The 20,414-nt window shown below is 41.0% G+C and overlaps 1 protein-coding gene across 1 annotated transcript in view; it reads right to left on the bottom strand.

The window, feature by feature from the left end:
* Efcab11 (EF-hand calcium binding domain 11) overlaps positions 1-20,414 on the bottom strand; it is a 166,853-nt gene that overhangs the window by 133,834 nt on the left and 12,605 nt on the right. Inside the window, exons 4-5 of the mRNA XM_048449426.3 lie at positions 9,015-9,116; positions 8,116-8,206 (exon numbers count right to left, since the gene is read on the bottom strand). Coding sequence (XP_048305383.3) covers positions 8,116-8,206; positions 9,015-9,116 — 193 coding nt within the window. The remainder of the gene's footprint in view (positions 1-8,115; positions 8,207-9,014; positions 9,117-20,414) is intronic.

Genomic DNA, 20,414 nt, shown 5'->3' with positions numbered 1-20,414 from the left:
GAGATAGAAGAATGGCTTTGAGTTCAAGTTCAGCTCAGCCTACATAGTATATGACAGACCAATCTGGGCTGCAGAATAAGACTCTACCTTGAAAAAAAAAGAAGCAAAATAATGTTTTAAATATCTCATAAAATATAAAGTTCTTTTCACAAATGTATGCTTTTTATTTGATAAATACAACATACAATATGTTAAAATTCACACCCTAAAGTTCACTATCTACTACAAAGGGAAAAAACAAATAATTGATTCCTTTTGCTTTAAAGGAAAGAGGCATGAAAACATTCATGATGTGTGGCTATTAATAACACCAAGGATGACTGAACGAGTTAGCAACATTTGGTCACAGAAAGAAACCATGGTAGTAGTCACTGATATGACAGTTGAATTACAGACAGTTATATGACATATCTAAGTAGTTTCTTACATGACAGTTGTGCTAGTCAGCCACATATGTAGATGAGGAGCTAGAGACAGTGGCCAAAACACTTGCTACAGTGACATCTCCAAACTAAACCTAGGATTGGATGGCTGTCAAGCTGAGTAATTTCCTCTTGAGAACAGCCTTTGTTACACTGACAGACCACATCTGTATTCATACTGTGGAGGCTTCAGAATATCTGTGGTACACAGAGAAAATAAAAGTCTGCAACGCTACTCTCCATGATAAATAACTCCACAGTGCATTTCTGAGTTGGAAGAAGCCTGGCAGCCCCCCCCCCCTTACTGTGGAAACAAAGAGAGTCCAGATGAAAAGGTTCAGTGATTGGTGGTAAGACTGGTGAGTGGGAGAGCTGGGACTAGAACTCACGTCTGCTAATCCCTAACCAGAAGCTTCACTGACCTCCATGGCCCTTCCATGGCACCAGCGTTGCACTTGAGAAATAAAGCAAGCAAGCGAGCAACAACAAAGTGCAGTGAAACCCACATTCTCTGCACAGGCCACTCATTTCCAACATAGCCAATTGTAGTAAACAACTGAGCAGTGAGCCGTGTGGAGTGTGGTGATAAATATTCTACCATGCTGGCTCATGCTAAGCACATGTTCTGATGCAGGAAAGAATGTGTGTATACAAATAACTATGCAAGAGCACAAAGACAAAGTTCATGCAGGGCTAGCAGCTTAAATCAGGAAGTTCAGACAATTTCCTTGTTAGGGGATGGAGAACACATGGGCAGAGTACAGGGTAAAAACCAGCTTTCAAGGCTGGAAATACCTTACTCTCTGGGACTTAAAAGAAGATTGAAATTTGTGTCTGTATGGTCTTTAACATGAGAAAAATACAGAATCTAGGAATCCTAAAATCAAATCATGTATCTTTGATGATGGGAAATTAGTTAGGTAAGCTAAAGAAATGAAAATAACAGACTCTAATACAACTCTGTGTGACGAGGTCATCACTCTTCTCTATTCACTTTCTCTTCTAGTCCCTGGACTTTATTTAAATTTTGAGTCACCAGTTCTAAACTTTGTACTGGCAGAATAATGTTCTTCAAGTAGAAAGAAATGACTTATGTCAATGGGGCCTCTGAAATAAAGCTAGTACTAGAAATGACTAGCACAGAACTATTTATGTAGATGGATTTTGTACTTTTCAATTCTGATTGATATATAATAATCATATTTTTTCTGGGGAATGGCATGATATTTCAGAAAACTACCTGTTTGGGCAGGACACATAGATATAGCTAGTGACTTCTGCCTCTGTATGGCTATGAATAATGAAAAATAATTTCAAGTCTTTAACATTTTCCTATACAGAACCATGCAAATAATTACAGATAAACAACCACACTCACCAGAGTAGGTACTGACTATAAGAACTCCGACTTATCCAGGTCATGTGACTATACTTGAGTCACATTCTGATATACAAAGTAAAACCAGGGAAGCAATTCTACTAGAGTTGGCTCAAGAAAATGATGCACAACAAACTGGTTGCTCCCTGCAGGGCATGGGGGCAGCCAAAGAACACAGTGTGGAATAACATTTCAAGGGATGCAAATGCTCTGAAGAAACAAACGTCATCTTAAATCATTGTCCTTCAGGCCCACCGACTCTGAAAAAAAAAACCCAAAAACAGAGACATCTGTTGGACCATTTTACCCCAGCTCAGGACAATCCTTCCATCTATTACAGCTGTGACACGAAGCATAGCTAATTTTTTTGTCAAGAGAACATGCATCGCTCCCTTTGAAAATTGCATCCCTAAACTTCAGCCTCCTAACAACACTCAGACATTGATCATGTAGTATTTAATATGACATGATGTTCTTATTTACAAACAATTTTAATGTCCCATCCAAAGAGTTAGATGGTTTATGTACTTTGAACTTCCTCCAAGTAATCTGAAGGGGATTCTGACATCAAAAATATCATTTATAACTTGAATGTCTCCATGCATGGCTGGAGGGCACTTTGGTGGCTCAGTGTTTCCACTGCACACTGGTCTGTTGCCATCTGGCTGTGCACTCAGGATCCTTGTCAAGATACTGGCCTTTTGAACACACACTTTTCATTTAATAGCTGGGAAGCAGAGGAGACTTGCTAGAGCTCTTTACCAGTTGGCAGGTGGTATGTACAAAAACCAACAAATACCATCACTTACAATAAGATGGAGAAGTAAACATACACACTCCCTGATGACAACTGAGGTTAGAAGCAGTCAAGAGATTAATTCATAAAAATCACACGCAGGAAGAGAAGGTTGAAAACAAGGCTACATGCAGCCATCAGGATCCAGCCTTAAGCTTAAAGTACTCTTCCCTAGTTTGTGGGAAATAAGCCATGAAGAAAACTAGAAATGAGATTTTTTGCCAGCACTGGATGTTTCAAATTAGTGACAAATAGACCAACAATCATTTATTAACCACAAGGCAACATGTCCGTGATCAAAATGATGGGAGATAAATCCATAAACTCAAGGAGCTTGAAGTACTTTATGGAGATAATCATAAACACTGCATGTTTGTTTAGTGCATAACTGATTAACGTATAACAATAAATTCTATCCAAGTTTAAGAAAGGAGACACAGCTGGATAAACAGGGTCTACTGAGCAGTGCTGCAGAAGATAGTTCAAATCTGGGCAAGCCGGGAGCAGAGCAAGTCCGTGCCATGCAAGGGAAGGAGAATGAACTGAGAATGCACATCACACAATCAACAGCACAAACAGCATGCCAGGAAAATAGAAATTCAAGACAAGTGAAAGCCAAGCCTGGAAAGGAACCAGATGTTGGAAAGGGGGCCAGATGCTGAAGAGCTAGGTTAAAGAGTTTTAACTGTACTCAGTAGACTCACAAAGATCTTTTTGAACATAAAGAAGACAGTACTGTGAAGTTTCCAGTAGTTTCGATTAGTGTTTAAGAGGAAACGTGATGCTTGTTTTGATCCCCAAGTGTCTGAAGCAGCCTGGGAAGTGACTTCTACTCCACAGTAACACACGATGCTAGTCAACTCATCACAACTCTCGTCACTTTTTACTGTGTGTGAGAGAGATCAAGAAAAGAATTAACTGAGAACTTCTGAATACAACATTATCTTGGATGCAGCCTCGGTGACTTTAATACATAAATACACAAAGTATAACTACCAGCTCCAAGAGGAAAGAAAAGCTGCCAAGTTTCAAATATTGAAAGCAGTTTCCCCCCCCACCCCCACCCCACGTTTCTATTTGTTTTGAAACAGGGTCATCCAGGCTAGGACAGGACTCATTATCTGGTTGAGGCAAGTGTTGAACTCTTGAACCTCCTGTGTTGGCCTCCCAAATGCTGAGATTATAGGTGAGTGTCATCATATCCTGCCTAACAATAAAATCTCTAATTACTGCTGCCCCGGTAAAGCAAACATATCTCTACAACAAGACTGAAAATATACATAAACGGCATCGAGGAGATACTGTAAAGTAACAGTACAGCAGAGTCACAAAGAGGACAACAGATACAGCTCAACAAAGAAAGAGAAGAAGAAAACTAATGAGAAAATAAAAGGTCACAATGGCCAGGTCACAGATGAAAACAGACATCACAGGAAACGTATGAGGAGATACAGTAAGAAGACTCAGCTGTCAAGAACACACACAACTCTTGCAAAGGACCCGAATTCAGTACCCTGCACCAATGTCAGGCAGTTTGCAACTGTCTGAAACTCCAGCTCCAGGGAGCCTAATGCCTCTACTGGCCTCTGTAGACAAATGCACTCACAGCATAAACCCTCACATAGACACACATGCCTACAAAAAATTAAAACAAAAAACTTTAAAAAGGACTTCCAACATAAGAATAAACTAGCATTTCAAAGAAAAAGAAGTTTACTATAAAAATTTTAGCATTGACCCACTATATAATTTTATTCAGTTACAATGTTCCGGGTAAGTATTTCTGAATATAAAAGGCAATCAGAAAAATGGTTCTTGCAATCCTTAGAAGCAAAAGCTATAGAACATGACTCAGAGATGAGCTTTGAATCCATCCAACTGTAAGACTAACATGACAGTAAAGGAAGTGGTAATCGCTACAGAATAACCAGAATGTGAATTTTAGAAATAAACATATCTATTGAAATCTACATGGCTTTTACTTATGCTACAATCACTAACATCAACAGAATGGCCAACTATTCGCCAACATTATAAAAATCCTGTTTTGTTCTTGCAGCACTCTGAATTTCCCATGAACATGCCAGTGTTCTTATCAAGTTAGAAGTCAAAGTAACTCTTTGCTGCATCATGTCCAAGGAGGTTTGGCTTCTGTCATTTGCTTATTTGGCTTTACACTGTAGTCTGATTTGGTTTACAGAATGAGAGTATGAGAAGGGCAGCCACTTCGGAAAATGGCTACTCTTGGTCTCTAGAAATTTCTCCAGGAAGAACCCAGTAGCCATTAGATTGAAAGATTGATTCCCGCCCCTCAAGTCATTCAATGCACAAGGAACTCTTATCCTGTTGAAATTCCTCCACTTTCTCTCTTGGAAAAGTCACAGCATTGTACATTGTGAACAGTCCAAGCAGCTCACTTTCATTTTCCTGTGCCTGAAAACCATTTGGAGCACTGACACGGGGATGCTTTTGCTTATGGTGTCTCAGACAACTCCATTTCTTTGGTCTATTTCAATCTGCCCAGAGAGGAAATATTTTTCTTTCCCCTTTGAATCCAGTAATTGTTTATGGTCATATTCTTTTATTTTTAGTTTATAGATGATGGTGTTTATAATAAACTAATTTTTAAAAGAATTCACTTTTATGTGTATATGCACGTGTATTGAGGTTTCCTTGGAACCAGGACAGTGTCAGATCCTCTGGAGCTGAGGCTACAGGTGGCTGTGAATCACCCAGTGTGTGTGCTGCCTCTGCAAGAACAGCAAACAACCATAACTGCTGAGTCATTTTCCAGCCCAATATAATGGACTAACAAGTCAGGCTCAACCAATTGGTATGCTTTGCTTTGGCTATATACTATGGTGGTCTCCAAATTGCTTTGGACATACAACACTAGTAAATAGTACACAATTTGATAGCACAAAATCTACAGTAGAAGTATATGCATTTACAGCATGTGCTACTGTATTATTATGTTATCATAAAAATATAATAGAAAATAGCTAAGTGATTTAATATGTAGATTTTATTATTAATGGCAAAGAACTGCGCTATCACTAGAAATTATTCATAATATTTAATAACAATGTGGTTTAATTTACTTTATTATTTTGGAACATCTTCACTTAATCCTTTCTGACTGAGTAATTTAAAGTTCAATTTGTTTCGAGACTTGGCTCTAAGAGCTATCATGGATACCTCATTAAATTATACAGCTCTAAGTGAGAACAGGTGATCATGGCCCTGACACCTTCAGCTTGTAGTTCCATCCACTGATAATGAAAAGGTTTAGCCAGTTTTGAATTTGCTTAATTAATATTTTTTGCTACTGCTGACTGAAATTCAGAAATATATATCTACCTTCTCTGCTATCACATGTAGGTTTTGAAAATGTATTTAGGTATCGGTTTTACAAAAATAAACTTTAATTTATTCTCTGACAATGTTGTACATGTATATGAGGTATTCTGACCATATCCACTCCCCATCCCCTCCTCTATTCCCCTCTCACTCCCTCTGGAATCCTTCTGCTTCCAGCACATCCCCTTCTTACTCTCATGACTTTAATGACCCACTGAGTCTAAGAATGTGCATGAGATGACTGTGGGATTAATTACCAGTGGCCACACTCCTGAAGGCAGACATCTGTCCCTTCCCTAGCTGCCATTCATTACCAACAGCTCCTCAGGAAGTATGTATGCCATACATACTGTTACACTTGAAAAAAAATAAAATTACGAAAACTGCAAGATATTTTGTAGCCATGTCAGGACATTTCATTTTTCAACTTATCAAACACAGGTATAAAGAGGTTTAATAGGCAACACACATGATTTTGTAAAATAAAGTCTTATTTACAAACATGTTTGCAAAAATGCTGTCTACAAGGTGGTAGAGTAGAGTTTGAACTGGAAGCTGTTAGCTTTTTGGCTCATGGTTAAACATTGTCTCTGTCTCAAAGAGCTATAATAAAGTATTTTTCCCAAGCTTGGCCTGGTGGTTCAGACATGCAATCCCAGCTACTCGGGTGGCTGAGGTAGGATAACACAATTTTACAACCTTGCCTGGGCTACACCCAGAATGAGTTTCAGGCCAGCATGGACAACCCCGTGAGGTTCTGCCTATAATAAAAACAAAAAGGGAGCTGGGCTTATAACTCAGGGATAGGGCACCTGTGCAGCACACAAGAGGCCTGGGTTTAAGGAACCAGGAAAAAAATCCATTTTTCTTCAGTTCTCTGAGAATTTTTAATTCCTCTCCAAATCTACCACTATAAGGTAGAAATACATTGATAGCACATAAACAGATGTTAATATACTTTAAGAACCTGCTTTTACAAAATCACCTACATTCTCCACATTCACTTTGTATGCATCAGGATACATGTTCCCCTTCAATAGCCTGCTCAATGGCTTGTTTGTGAGCAAGGCAGCAAATGAATTTCATATATGTCACTGTTAATGATAATGCGCACAATCCTTATTCAAATAACCTGCTTGATAATTTCTATTGAGCAGGGCTGGCTTCAGGCCAGATTCCATTCAATTACTTTTCTCCCAAAAGGGAGTCTCTGCCAGATGTCCCCCAATACCCATTCCCTCTCTTTCTTCTTCAGTATCAGAACCTCTATGAAGCAGGCACAAGATTGTGCAAAGCCCCTCGCCCTCCCCTGCAGGTACAAGCAGTCTTGAACCTATGTGTTGGTCACTGGAGTGTAAGGGTTGGTATAGAACCTCAGAAGAAGAGTCAGGGCTTCTGTCCTATCCTCTCAACTGCCGGCATTTAGATAAGGTGGCTGAAATTTCAACAGCTGCCCCAGAGCAAGTAGCAGCCAGGAGTTAAAGGTACCAGAGGAACAAGAAGTGGAGAACCCAGGCCACCCTAACTATGCTGTTATCATTCAGGCTAGGCTTGCCGACATTTATTGGAAAGGAATGCAAGAATATCTCTTATGATCTTTCAATATTTGGGTTTTCCTGGATGTTGCTAGTGACTAAACTATTTAACAGACCTGGTAACAGTGGACGATGGGCTCAAGCGAGGCAGCTGGGCTACTCTCTCAGGTTTGCATGCGCTGAAGCTAGCACCACTAACATCACAGTCTGCAGGTTCCCAACACACACTGCCTTGAGGCTACTTGCTCGTTTTGAAGAGATGCACTTAAGGTGTAAACCCCAACTGAACTGACAGCGGCAGCTTGGAAAGCAAATGAATGAGGGGCCGCCACTGTGCCTTGCTGACCAGTGCAGACTGTGTCAAATACCAATAAAGCTTTATCGTGACACATGAACTCACACAGGTCTCCTTCTCCTCTCCTTATAAGCACCTGCCAAAGAAGTAGCTAGACTCACAGTTTAACTACGGATTTCTCTCCTGGACCATAAAACTATGTTGTAAGAGGAAATGTCCAAAAGTGAAAAGTCAGCATAAATAAGCGGTCTCTGTTAAAGTGAAAATCCCTGTGAGCAGGTGGTAAATACAAGGGTAAACGGATGGATGCAGCAACCGTAGCGCCGTACCTGAACACTTCCAGCACTGTCCTCGCTGGTAGCTTGGGAGCCACTCGACTAAATGCCCTTTTGAAATCTTCTAGAGTTAAAAATCCACGATCTATATGAAAACAAAATATTAAGCATTCACTTACTCCTATAAACCCTGTGAACTATGACTTCAGTCATAGCTGTTATGGGAAGTTAAAATTTAACATATTATTAAAATTTTAAAAAAGCAGTAATTTACAGTTATCTTACATAGGCCATTATACACCCAGTGAACACATCTCCCTGGAAGAATTTCAGAAAGTAGCAGTGATACCTGCCCTTTGGTGCAGTCCTACATAAAATGAAAGGCCACTGGCAGCTTTGCACTTTCCGGGACTCTAAGTCCTAGGGAAAGAGTTACTTAGACAGGACTGTAACAATGCACTGGGCTTCGCATCTCTGTGATCGGCCAAAACATTTCAGGCTTCCAAATTCATCGCTTTCCAGCTTGGCATAAGACTTATTATATATTAATATGTAGAGGAAATTACAACTGTAGCCAGTGCGTGAATCTTGGAAGTCACATCTAGCATGGAAAATGATTCTTTCAGTCAGGTATGGGTCAAAGTGAGAGTTGCAGAAGTGTCTCCCACATACCCATGGCTGGCTTGTGGCTTGTACCCCCTATATGGCCAGTCCTTTGGTTATCACCCACTACAATACTGGTACAATAGGCAAGCACACAAATCCAGTTAATAATGATAAATATTTCATGCAGGTCCAGAAACTGAGCATCCCTACGTAGGAAAAGATGCCCACCAACAGCTGTGGCCCCAGTGTGGTAGGGATGGCCCATGTTTAGTGCACCACTGGGGATACATTCCCATTCCCACTTCCTCAGCAGCAATTCTCCAGGAAAGTACTTTACGGACACTTACAGTGCACGTCGAAAGCTGTGAAGATGTGCCTTATCTCATTCCGATAGAGCTGTGCTTCTTTCTTTCTCTGTACGACATGCAGAAACCCCTCCAGGGATATGCCTAGAAGTTGTGGGGGAGAAAAACAATTTGCCAAAGATGACTACATTCCTCTTCGAGAATAAGCCAGGCACGAACAGTGATAAATATCACAAAACATTTCAGTTTTATCTTTCACAAAGGGTATTTACTCATAAACACAATCAGAAAGACACTGTGTTGTGCTACATGCTAAGCAAGTACAACCCTAGCAGCCAATGGTGAAAACCAGAGACATGCAAGTTCACTGAGCTTCTCAGGGAACGAGGAGCCATGACCTTGAAAAAGTTTAACACTCTCCCTCTGATGGGTCCAAAAGGCAGGCACAGAACCATTTATTAAAGAAACTCACATAATTTGCCTCCAGTATGCTGCTTTAATACCTTTTCCCCCTAGCCAGATGTCATTTCAGCAGGTTTTTGTCCCCCAACTGGGAGATAGGGTCAGAGAAGTAGTTTCTCAAAAGTCAACACCAATTGTATGCCACAGATAAAGGTGGAGAGAATATTACATAAACAATAGAGCTGGCACCATCCCCAGCCTGGATACACCCCACAACGTGTTCAGCAGCCTCGGGCTCAGCTTCCCGCGACTCTCATAATAAAAGAACCCAGCGTGATGTTATGAGGTTGGGTACTGTGCTTACAGTGTCTATTAAAAAGAATTCTAATGTGATCTTTGTAGCAGGTTTAAGGAGCGGAGCCAAGAATTTAGACATTTTAGTGAACTGAGCCTGAAATATATAGAAAAAGCAATTCATTTGCATAATGTAGGATTTCCATTAAAAAGTTATCATTTTGTTTTAAAAACAGTCCCAAACTATATAATAAGTATGTGTAACTCTATCGTTTGGGCGGCATAACTAATAACATTGAACCATATGCCTTTGCCAAAACAACTTCAAGAGTTTGCAATGCCAAAACAATTTTCTTGGGGCTAGAGAGATGGCTCAGTGGTTAAGGGCCCAGGCTGCTCTTTCAGAGGAACCAGGTTCAATTCCCAACACCCATATGGAAGCTCACAACTGTCTGTAACTCCAGAGCATCCAAAACCTGAGGCAAAAACACCAATGCACATTAAAATAAATAAATAAGTTTCTTAATTTTTCTTTTTTCTTATTTGAGATTAATGATTTATAAGCTTTAAAAAATCATGTAGCTTTAGGTTTTTAAATGACTATTTTACAATTTTTAAAGACCCACCATGTTCCAGTCACTATAATAAATGCTGGAGGTAGAAGGTGCAAAAGAACCTGATTCCAGTTCCCAGGGAAACAGTGTACTATGGGAGGTGGCCATTACGCAATTTGACTGCAAGTGCACACATCCCTGAAAACTGCGGCATGTGCAATGATGGGGAAGATGGTGGAAGGTTGTACAAGTGGATCCAGGAGTCCTTGTGGCATAGACTGGCTCTTAGTGAGGGAGATATTTAAGCTAAGACCCAAACCATGGAAATACAGTAGTGGCTACAGAATGAGAAGAGGAGCATTCCAGGCAGGGGAACAGCATATGCCAAGGCCATGGGGTAGGAAACAAAAGACCACGCAACTAGAACGGCTTCAAAAAGAGAGGAAGAAATACAACACAGAGCTGGCGATGGACACAGGGCCTAACCTCTCAGTCCTTGGGGGTTGTAGGAAATAACTGGGCATTACTGAAGTTGCGATAGGAAGTCAGTAGAAGGTTTTCATTGAGAATTGATATGATCTGATTTAGACTTTAGAAAGCCGTTTCATGTTATTGTTTTTGTAAAAAGGGATTGGGAGTAAAAGCAACTATGGGAACGAGCAGTGAAAGGGACAGGGGTGGAAGGCCATGCTTTAGAGCAGAAATGGCACAACTTGATGATGAGTTAGATGTGGCAGGTGAAAGGTCAGATATAACACAGAGGTTCTGTACTGAGTACCCGGTGGTGTGAGGTGTCAGTTAAAGGGATGAAAGGCCCAGGGGGTAAAGCAGGACCAGGGGACAGATAAAGTGCTGTGGTTTAGATGTGTTTACTGTATGACACTTTGAAGACAGCTAAGAGGAAAAATAACCCAGGAAGCCTTACTCTTAAGGGAGCAGGCATTATCTCCCAGCTACATTGTCCAGCAGAGAGTCAATAAATACAGTCATCCAGGTCTACTGGTGTCCAAGGAGGATGCACGTTCAGGATTCTCTCAGAAGATATCAAAACTGGAGGATGCAAAACTCCTTTATACAAAATGATGTAGTGTTTTGAGTGTAATCCTACACAACTCTCCTATAAACTTAAGTCATCTCCAGATCACTTGTAGTCGCTAATGTAACATAATCACTATGTAATTGGACTGCATTGTTTGGGCAATAATGATGAAGAAAATTTACACAGGTGTTCAGTTCAGAGGAGTTTTTTTTTTAAATACTTTCCATTGTAGTTGGTTGAAGTGTGGCAACTTTGGATGCAGAGGGGAGACTGCACTGCACTGAATTAGCATATGCAGCATTTTTTCCCTGTAGTTGCTAAGGACAGAGATTGATGCGGCTCCATTCCCATCTAATCACCCTGTGACCAGAGAACATATTTTAAAATGCTAGCTGAGGTTGAAATTAAGTCTAGCCATGCATGTTCCCAAAGATCATATCCATAACTTTAGTTTCATGAACTCCAAAAGCTAATAAATTAAATCACACCCAGAGTTGCTGAAATTCCTGAATAATGTTTTCACGGGCGGTGCGCATTCTGTAAGATCTATCAGCATCTTACCTCAGCCCGTGGTCCAGCCCCTCTAGCAAGCATCCTGGTGCTTCTTGCCTCCACAGACTCTTTGCACCTAGTGCCCTGGCTCATGTGAGCACACTGCCTGAAAGCACCTTTTGCTTTACTTCTCCTAGTGAATTTTTATCACACATCTCCTTCCAGATGCTACTGAAGTATCACCGTCACTTTAAAGGCTCTCTGATGTTGCTCAGCTGAGTCCCTTTGCTGCAACCAGCAGTCCAGAGGTCACAACACACTCAAGGAATTGCTTGGGCTCTATGGCAGTGGCCTGACCACATGTTTAGCTGAGAGATGCTAGGGAAAAGGATCATGTGCTGTTTAAAACTTCATTCCCAGTGTTCAGCATGAAGCCTGTGTGCAACAAGCATTCATTACATGTTTGCCAGGTAAGTAACATGTACTGAATAAATAAGAATGATTATAGAGATATCATTTCTAATCCTGAGCAAAAAAACCAAAAACATTAAGATATGTGTTTTGAACCATCTTTAACTCCAGAGAGTAATGACAGAAAGTGAGTCTTTTTTAAAATTACATGGCCAGTAAAATAAACTATCACTTTAAGAAAAAAAAAATAGGATTCAGAGAGAAAAGAAACACATGCGTGCTGAAGGTCTGCTCTGATCACTGCAGCTCACTCAGAGAAATGAGGGGCATAGGTCGCTGTGTGATTCATAAGGAAAGAGAGCACATGAATGCTGTGGTCTTCTTAATTACATATTCACATAACACAGCCATATTTGGAGTTATAAAGTATATATGTCATCATTTCACAACTGTATAGTATAAAAAGCAAATGTCCTTTGGTTTTTAATAGAAAAAGTATTTAAATTGTATGTTTACTACCACTTAAAATGAAAATCTAATAACACAAATAACACTATTATGAATAATCATGTCTTTTCATACTGTTTTCCCCACAGTCATATACTCCAATTTTAAACAGTGGGAGGTCCGAGGCACAGCCACACTTAGAACTCTGTAAACACATGGTCCACAGCACGCTCTCAGGTTGTTTCCCAGGGCCACACACATCTCAACCAAGTCTCTTTTCTGAAGACTAAGTTTGCATTTAGCACCGCTTTCTTGCTGTAATACTACAATCGCTTTCCAAAGCGAACACCTAAGAATTTACTATTCTAAAGCTTTGCAGCAAACACGGTGATGTAAGGCTTGTAGATCTTGCTGCCTTTTAAATGGCCCAGGAATAGAATTCCTGCTACTAGCTCCACCTGCTGCCGCAATATTCAAACCGAAAATTACCACTTCAAAAAGACTCTCAATAACTCCATTTATGTCAGATTTCATACCAAATGCATTATCTGTGCCCCCCACCACAAAGTAAAAGAGTATGTTCTAGAAAATTCTAAACTCAGACACAACATTGAGTTCTCTATGTACACTGTTCCACTTAAACAGTTGTCTACACACACACACACACACACACACACACACACACACTGGAGTTACAAATCAGGCTCATGACACAGGTCACACCAAGTGTTGCAGGGTCTGGCTGTTTGTGCTCTCCAACATGTCTACAGAGGTGTTCAGAACCTGCCAGTGGACCTGGATTCTAATGGTGCTTTGTAGACTTTTTTTCTGTTAGCAAGATCTTTTCTAATGACAAGATAGTCCCCACATTTCCTTGTGCAGCCGTGTCAATGGTGGAGGGTGGGGCTCACAAGATGCCAAACTGAGGCTCACAGCTTAGGAACTGTTAGCTTCCTGCCGTGCTGACAAATATAAGACAGATAATCCAAAGGAAGCAGGGGTTTATTCTTGCCTCTGGTTTCAGAGAGTTCAGTCAATGACCCCTAGGTACTATTATCATGGTTGGAGTGTATGATGGGAGAAACTGTCCTTTTGGTGGTATCAGATATTTAAAAAGAAAGAGAGCCCCAATAGCCCCTTCAAAGGCACAGCTAGTTTCCTGGGACTGGGCCCTGCTCTCTAAAGGCCCCCCACCACCACTAAGGATCATCACAGGTTGGTGACCCAGCTGTGAAGACACAGTCTTTGAAGAACATCGTGAAGTCCAACACTTTTTACAAATCCTTCCTGATTCCGTAAGTCTAGGCATTTTCTACACAACTGGAAAATACGTCCTTCTGTCTTGTAACCTATCCAAGGCAAAATGAATGCTTTTCATGTTCTGTAATGACGATTCCCGGACTACTTAATATGTGTGATACAGATACGCCATATAGCAAGAGACCACGAAGGTGAGTTTTTCCTACTTTTTGAAAAGCTGTTTCCTAGGAGGGTAATCAGCCTTCACCACAGGGGTGAATGTATTCAAAAATCGAATAAAACTATCAAATTTTTTTCTTTGAAAGTTCCATTATGTATATCTTTTTGTGGGTCACAGTTCTAAGCTTCAGGGTCAGTGCACGCAGAGAAATCCTCTTGAGAATGAAGCAGTCTGGTGTCTGGCTATCATAGGGAGCTCAAATTAGAAACTGCAATAAACCCAGGGAGAGTGAAGGAGAAAACAATAAAAATGCCAGGTGATTTGGCTGAGAGGCTGGTCCTAGGGCTGCCGAAGAAGGCAAAGTTCATGCTCACTAGACCAAACATTAATTTTCCCAACTGAAATGCCTAAAACCAAGGCCTTCAAAGGAAGAAGTGGCCTTTTTTTTTTTTTTTAAATAAAAAGGACATAATGTAAGGCTTTTCTAGTTTGAGGAATAAAATTCAGATTATTTGAAAGCCATGATGGGGGCGGTGCACTGTGTCTGTATAAAAAGACTGTAAGGACGAGGACAAAAGTGACACCAACGTGCTGAGTTGTCAGAGCAAGGGATAAGGAAATTCAGAGGACTGATGTTCTCTTCCAACCGCCTGCAGAAAAGGAGGATAAAAAGAAGGGAATCTATATTGCTAGAAGAAATCAAGCTTTTCTCTATCACTGGGACAGAGACGGGTTACAGCAGCATAGAGATCTTATTCCTATGAACACAGACAGGAGTCGTTACATTTTCATTATGCATGTCTCCTGACCATAAAGCATCAAAGGTGCTTAGTGCTAAGAGTGCCAAGTCCTGCCTCATTCAGCAATTTAAAGTCTCAGCCTTCTCAGCAAACTGGCCCTTAACCTCCTTCCCGGCTCTCAGCTGCAGGAGGCCAGTGAACGGGGCAGAATGGGGGTCATTTCCACCCATGTGCTATACTCCTTGTGGGGCAGGAGGTAGCAGGAGTCCAACCAACTCTGATTTGGGAAGGATAATTTCTTAGTAGCTTGAGACATGGCAGATCAGGGTGTCCAGATCTAAGAGGAGAGTGTTGGGACAGCATTGCTACAAGAAGAGAAACAGAGACCTGAGAGTAAACGCCATGGGGGAAAGAATCCATGAGAGGTGTGAGGGAGGGGCCTGGAGAGCAGACAGCCTAACCTGCCTTCTCCACAGCCCAGCTGTAGAGTAGCAGTGACCAACACCCCAGCAAAGTCACTAAGACATCTGGGGCTTCTATGGGAGTGGGGTGCACGGGGAAGTCTGAGTCTAGGCTGAGTTAGGCCTAGCAGAGCAGAGGGGTCCACGGGAGCGCCAGGAGAGCTGTTGGCAACTCTACATTCATTTACTGCAGTCTCCTCCTGGCTCCACCCATTACCAAATCCTATCTGTCTTCAATGTCTGCTTCCAGGAAGGAAGTTCCCTTCTTCTCAAGTGTCTACAGTATTAGCACAACATCCAGTCACAGAGGAAGAGGCAATAATCTTTCCCAGAACTTCCCTTAGGTCAGGGTCTGTCTCCTAATTCTCTCCTTTCCCTACAAGGAAGATATTTCCCATTCTCTAAACGGAGAATGAAATAAACTTATGAATGTATATATGTGGGCAACACAACTGGTCTTCAGATTATGATTTCAAGATACAGCAACTCCACTCTGTACGTGACTTCTGACATATAGAAAGAACTATGAAGTTCAATAAAATATGGAAGGCTCCACTCCTGCTATCTTTTGACATTTGTTCTCAAATAGGAGCCTGATATCTCAAGACACACACAAGTACAGGACCTAAAAGACTAGAAATGGAAATTTAAATTTAGAAAAATATATTTACTCAGCTAACAAATCAGACAAGACAGTAATAGACAAGGCACACAAGCCAACTGACCATTAACCTAATCATCTACAAATTATTTTTCAATTGAACTTACACTGGATAGCATGACTGAGTCAAACAGCCCATAATTATCATGATGATGAATCAATCCCTTTGATTTTCCCATCATTCAAATCTGAAGGTTAAAATTAACTTCCAGGAAAGACTTTGCCTGTGTAAGTATGAAAGTAAAAGATTATTTTTAAGTAGGCTATGATATAAGGAAACAAAAAAATTCGCAATGTAGCCTTCAAACAAAATCCAACTTCCGAGGTACTTTATCCAGGCTCTTCCCATCTCCACCTTGCCCCCAGACCTCATATTCTATAAAGCACTGGGATAAAAATGAAGAAAACTGTGTGAAGACTTGGCTGAGCATGCTCACTAGGTTCTTATCTGTAGTGCTTGTTCAGCATACAGTGAACAGGCAAAAGCACCATAAAATTGACATGCTGCTATTCGGACAATGCTCTACGGTTTACCCTACAATGGCGGCATATCATCTGGAAGTCTCATATGCAGGGCACATGGTCTTTGACTTTCATAGAGAAATGCTGACATATCCTGGCATTAAACATGAACCTACCCTAAAGAAAACTTAAGGGACAGCTGACTCACCACTGTATGTACTGAACTGTCTATCGGCTTGGATATTCACTCAGTAGCCTCTTCCCGTAAGAGAGCATGGACGAAATGCCCCAGGCCAGGGACTGGCTGTCTAGAAGGTGTTTCCTGTGTGGGCACTGACTGCTGTACCTGCTTGTTTCTCTATTTGCTCTGGATGCTAGGATTCAGAAGGAAGTCTGAAACTGTGACTGCTGATATCGAACCTGTTGATTTGCCATTTGTAACCTGACAACGTTCCTGATTTCAACTATCCTGTTCCTTAGGGGAGTGAATATCAGCCTTAGTCCTGCTGTGACCATAAACATGACCCATGGCACTATTGAAAATCAAGGGAAGAGTTTATCAGGCGGCCTTGAGAGCAAGTTCCTAGTCAGATGTGGCATTCTGGGCAAACGATTTAACTACTCTAAGCTTCATATTTTTAATGTCTCAAAGGGGGGAGCAATTGATAAAAATCATAAAGTTGATTAAATAGCTACCACAATGTGCTTGTCACAGATCTGCACATAATTGTCAGGAAATGACACCTGTAATTATTGTCTATAAAATAATAAATGATGTAGCACATGCAAGTCTTCTCTAAAGACTTGTACAAATGCCAGGTGTATGTTCTCTTACCTCTTTTCTGTACCAGTCTCCTCATCTTAAAATAGTGCACAGGTGAATGTTTCTAGGTTTCTCCTAGCTCCAGTTTCTTTCAACAATGTAAGACAAGCTGTGAGCAAAACCCTCTGAGTGAGGAAGCTTGTCTACTGACACTGATCTCGCCAGTCACCTGTCACTTCTTTAACTAGACGGCTTGACTTTTCTTTTCTCAAGTCCTTTGTCTTACTCTAGTTGGTTGATATTTAAACCCACTTGTCCATTGGGTGACAGAAGTAAAAATCAGTACTACCTTTTTGCTACTCACCGAGGAATCCCCCCAGATTCTCCCAGAAAGTACTTTTCTTCCAGCTATCCTATACCTATTACTAACAGCGTTGATTCAACTTTGCATTTTTCTTCATTTTCATAAGAGACTTCTAACAGACATGACCATCTTCAAAGAGGACTACAAGTCCTTGTAAGACAAGTCCTGGGCATCCAGGTACTGTCCCAAACTGGAGTGAGGTGCATCTTCAGAACACTGTTCTTATTTAGGACCAACAGAGTCAAGGAGAATCCAGGACATGTGTCTAGACCTCATCTAGCAAGCTCTAGAGTCAAAGAACCCTGCATAGACACCTGCTATGACCTTGACTTGAAGAACATGTATGGTGATAAAGGTCTATAATGTCAATACTTAGGAGGTGTAGGCATGAGTTCAGAGTCATCCTTGATTATGTAGAAAGGATGAAGCTAGCCTGGGCCTCATGAGATTCTGTCTTTAAAAAAAAATCCTTTGGGTAGCAGAAAGAGAATTCCCAATCACAAATACCCAGAAGAACTTTGGGAAATGGATTATCAAAATAGGCACATTTCAGAAAGCTAAAGGGCCAACACTTAACTCCTTCAATGTAAAATCACTATGGAGAGATTCTGGAGAGAGTTCAGAGGTTAACAGCCCCTGCTGTCCTTACAGAGGACACAGGTTCAGCTCTCATCCACATGGTAGCTCACTACCACCAGGCACACATGTACATGCAGGAAAAACATACATAAACATAAAAATAAAATAAATGTGAAAAACACACTATGGAGAGAGACAACATACTTGAAGACATTTAATCTCTACATAATCCACTTCTTTCAAGAGAAATGCCAGGTGGCAAATGTGACCCTTGTGATCTACTGGGAAGAAAAAGAGTTGATGGTGTGAAATTGGTTTAGGATTGGCAGTTCTAATAGAATGAATTCCTGTTAGCGGCGGAGTTCGATGGTTACTTCTTGCGGAATAGCTATTTAACTGTTTCTCTTAGATGTTTGTGGCCTGGAGTCACAGCAGTCAAGTAAACACGAACTAAAGCTGGATAGGGAGGGAGAATTGGTGCCCAAGTTATAAATCTATTCCTTTAATCCCGAAGAAAGGGATGCTCTGAGAAAGATAATTTGATATTGATCTCAAGACTGGGAGAAGGGAAAATGCTAGAAGCTTGGAGACGAAAGCAGGTCTTCACAGTCAATTTTGGAACAAGACACAAAGCACCTACATTTGATCTCAACCTTACAAACTAATCCTTCTGCTGCTACTCCCCCCCCCCCCCCGAACTTTTCTGATATCTAATTTACTTAGTGATCTTTTGAAATATCCTTTAACAGTAAATAATGAAGAGAAGCATCCTAATGATTTGGTCGAGAAATGGTTGTGTGAGTCATTCTTTGATACCGAATGCAAGGATACACACACTGGAGTAAGTCCCCGAGCATATTATCAAAGTTGGAGACCCCTAAGTCTGTTTTCAGTTCTGGAAAACTCAAGGTGAAGCAATATGACCATACTGAATCTGAGAAAATGGACCCGAATAAGGCAGTCTTCATTACACACAGAAACCAGGCAGAGCAGAGACCGTGCCACTGGACTGACTGTGGAATACTTGTGTCTGCACATTAAAACTGTCCAAAGGAAGCTCCCCAACTGCTGCAAATGACAGGCACTCTGAATGAAGGCAGCATGCAACCACTAGGAAGTTATCAAGGACGGTGACTTCATGACATAAGTTATCTTCTACCACAAGTCAAACCTCTCTGACATCAGACCTAAGCAAACAAAAAGAAGAGGGAAGTAGAGGCAGCATACCATGAAGCAGCCATTAGCTTCACTACAGAGCACACACACAGAGGAAATGCTTCTGGAATGAAGGAAGGAAACCTTACGCCAGAATTCATCCTTCAATAACACTACACTTTTTGCACTGGGGTGAAACCCTATGAATTGAAGTTAAATGGGAACATTTAATGCAGTCATATCTCACTAACTGTGAGAGAGCGTTTACTAGGAGGAGCCCTAAGACAATACTGAGCACAGAGAAAGTTACCCTGAAAGTTATCCCTGAAAGGACAGGGATAAGGCACAAAAAATAATGAGCAAGGGGAAGACCTTTGTCCAGGCAGAATAGTCCATTGACTATTGGGACTATTGACTATCAGGGGACTCTTGGGATAGAGAAACCCAATCAGCACTAAAGAAGCAGGAAGGCCTCTGGCCAAAAGACAGAACTCTTTGTAGACTGGATTATAAACACAGAAACCTTAAGAGGAAAAAAATGCAGGAAAAGTTTCATCAAGACATTACAACTAACTGAGCATCAAAGAAACAGTATTTTAAATATTTTGAAAGCGTGAAAATTTCAACAGGAAATTAAAAGCCTGGGAAAACTATATTAAGTTAGGGATTAGGTAAAACATCTGTTCTTCTGAAAATAATGTTCTAAAAACCATACTTTATATAAGGTATCTAAGTAAGTACGCATGTGTGTGCGCGCTCACACACACACACGGGTGTGGGTGCGTGTGTACATGAGTTGGAGAGTTAGTTCAGAGGTAAGAACACTTGTTGCTTTTGCAGAGGACCTGAGTTTGGTTCCCATCACCCATAGTGAACAGCTCACACATGACTGACACTCCAGTTTCAGGGGTCGGCACCTATACATACATAGTGCATATAGAGAAAATCAGACACATATGCATCCAATAAAAATATGAATAAGTAAATGTGTTTTCTATCTAAGTATCATGAAGATATGTTACAATAGCACTGGATAGGCTCTGCAGGTAAGATACTATTGCTCTTGCATAAGACCTGGGCTTGGCTCCCAACACCCACATGGTGATGCACAACCATCTGTAACACTAGTTTCAGGCGATCCAAACTCCTCTTCTGACCTCCACAGATCCCAGGCACTCACATGGTGTGCATGCATACA

The sequence above is a fragment of the Myodes glareolus genome, chromosome 11 (genome assembly GCF_982192425.1).
Source record: "Myodes glareolus chromosome 11, mMyoGla1.1, whole genome shotgun sequence".
NCBI lineage: Eukaryota > Metazoa > Chordata > Mammalia > Rodentia > Cricetidae > Myodes > Myodes glareolus.
The sequence above is the reverse complement of the archived record's forward strand: the minus strand, read 5'-3'. Positions and strand labels throughout refer to the sequence as shown.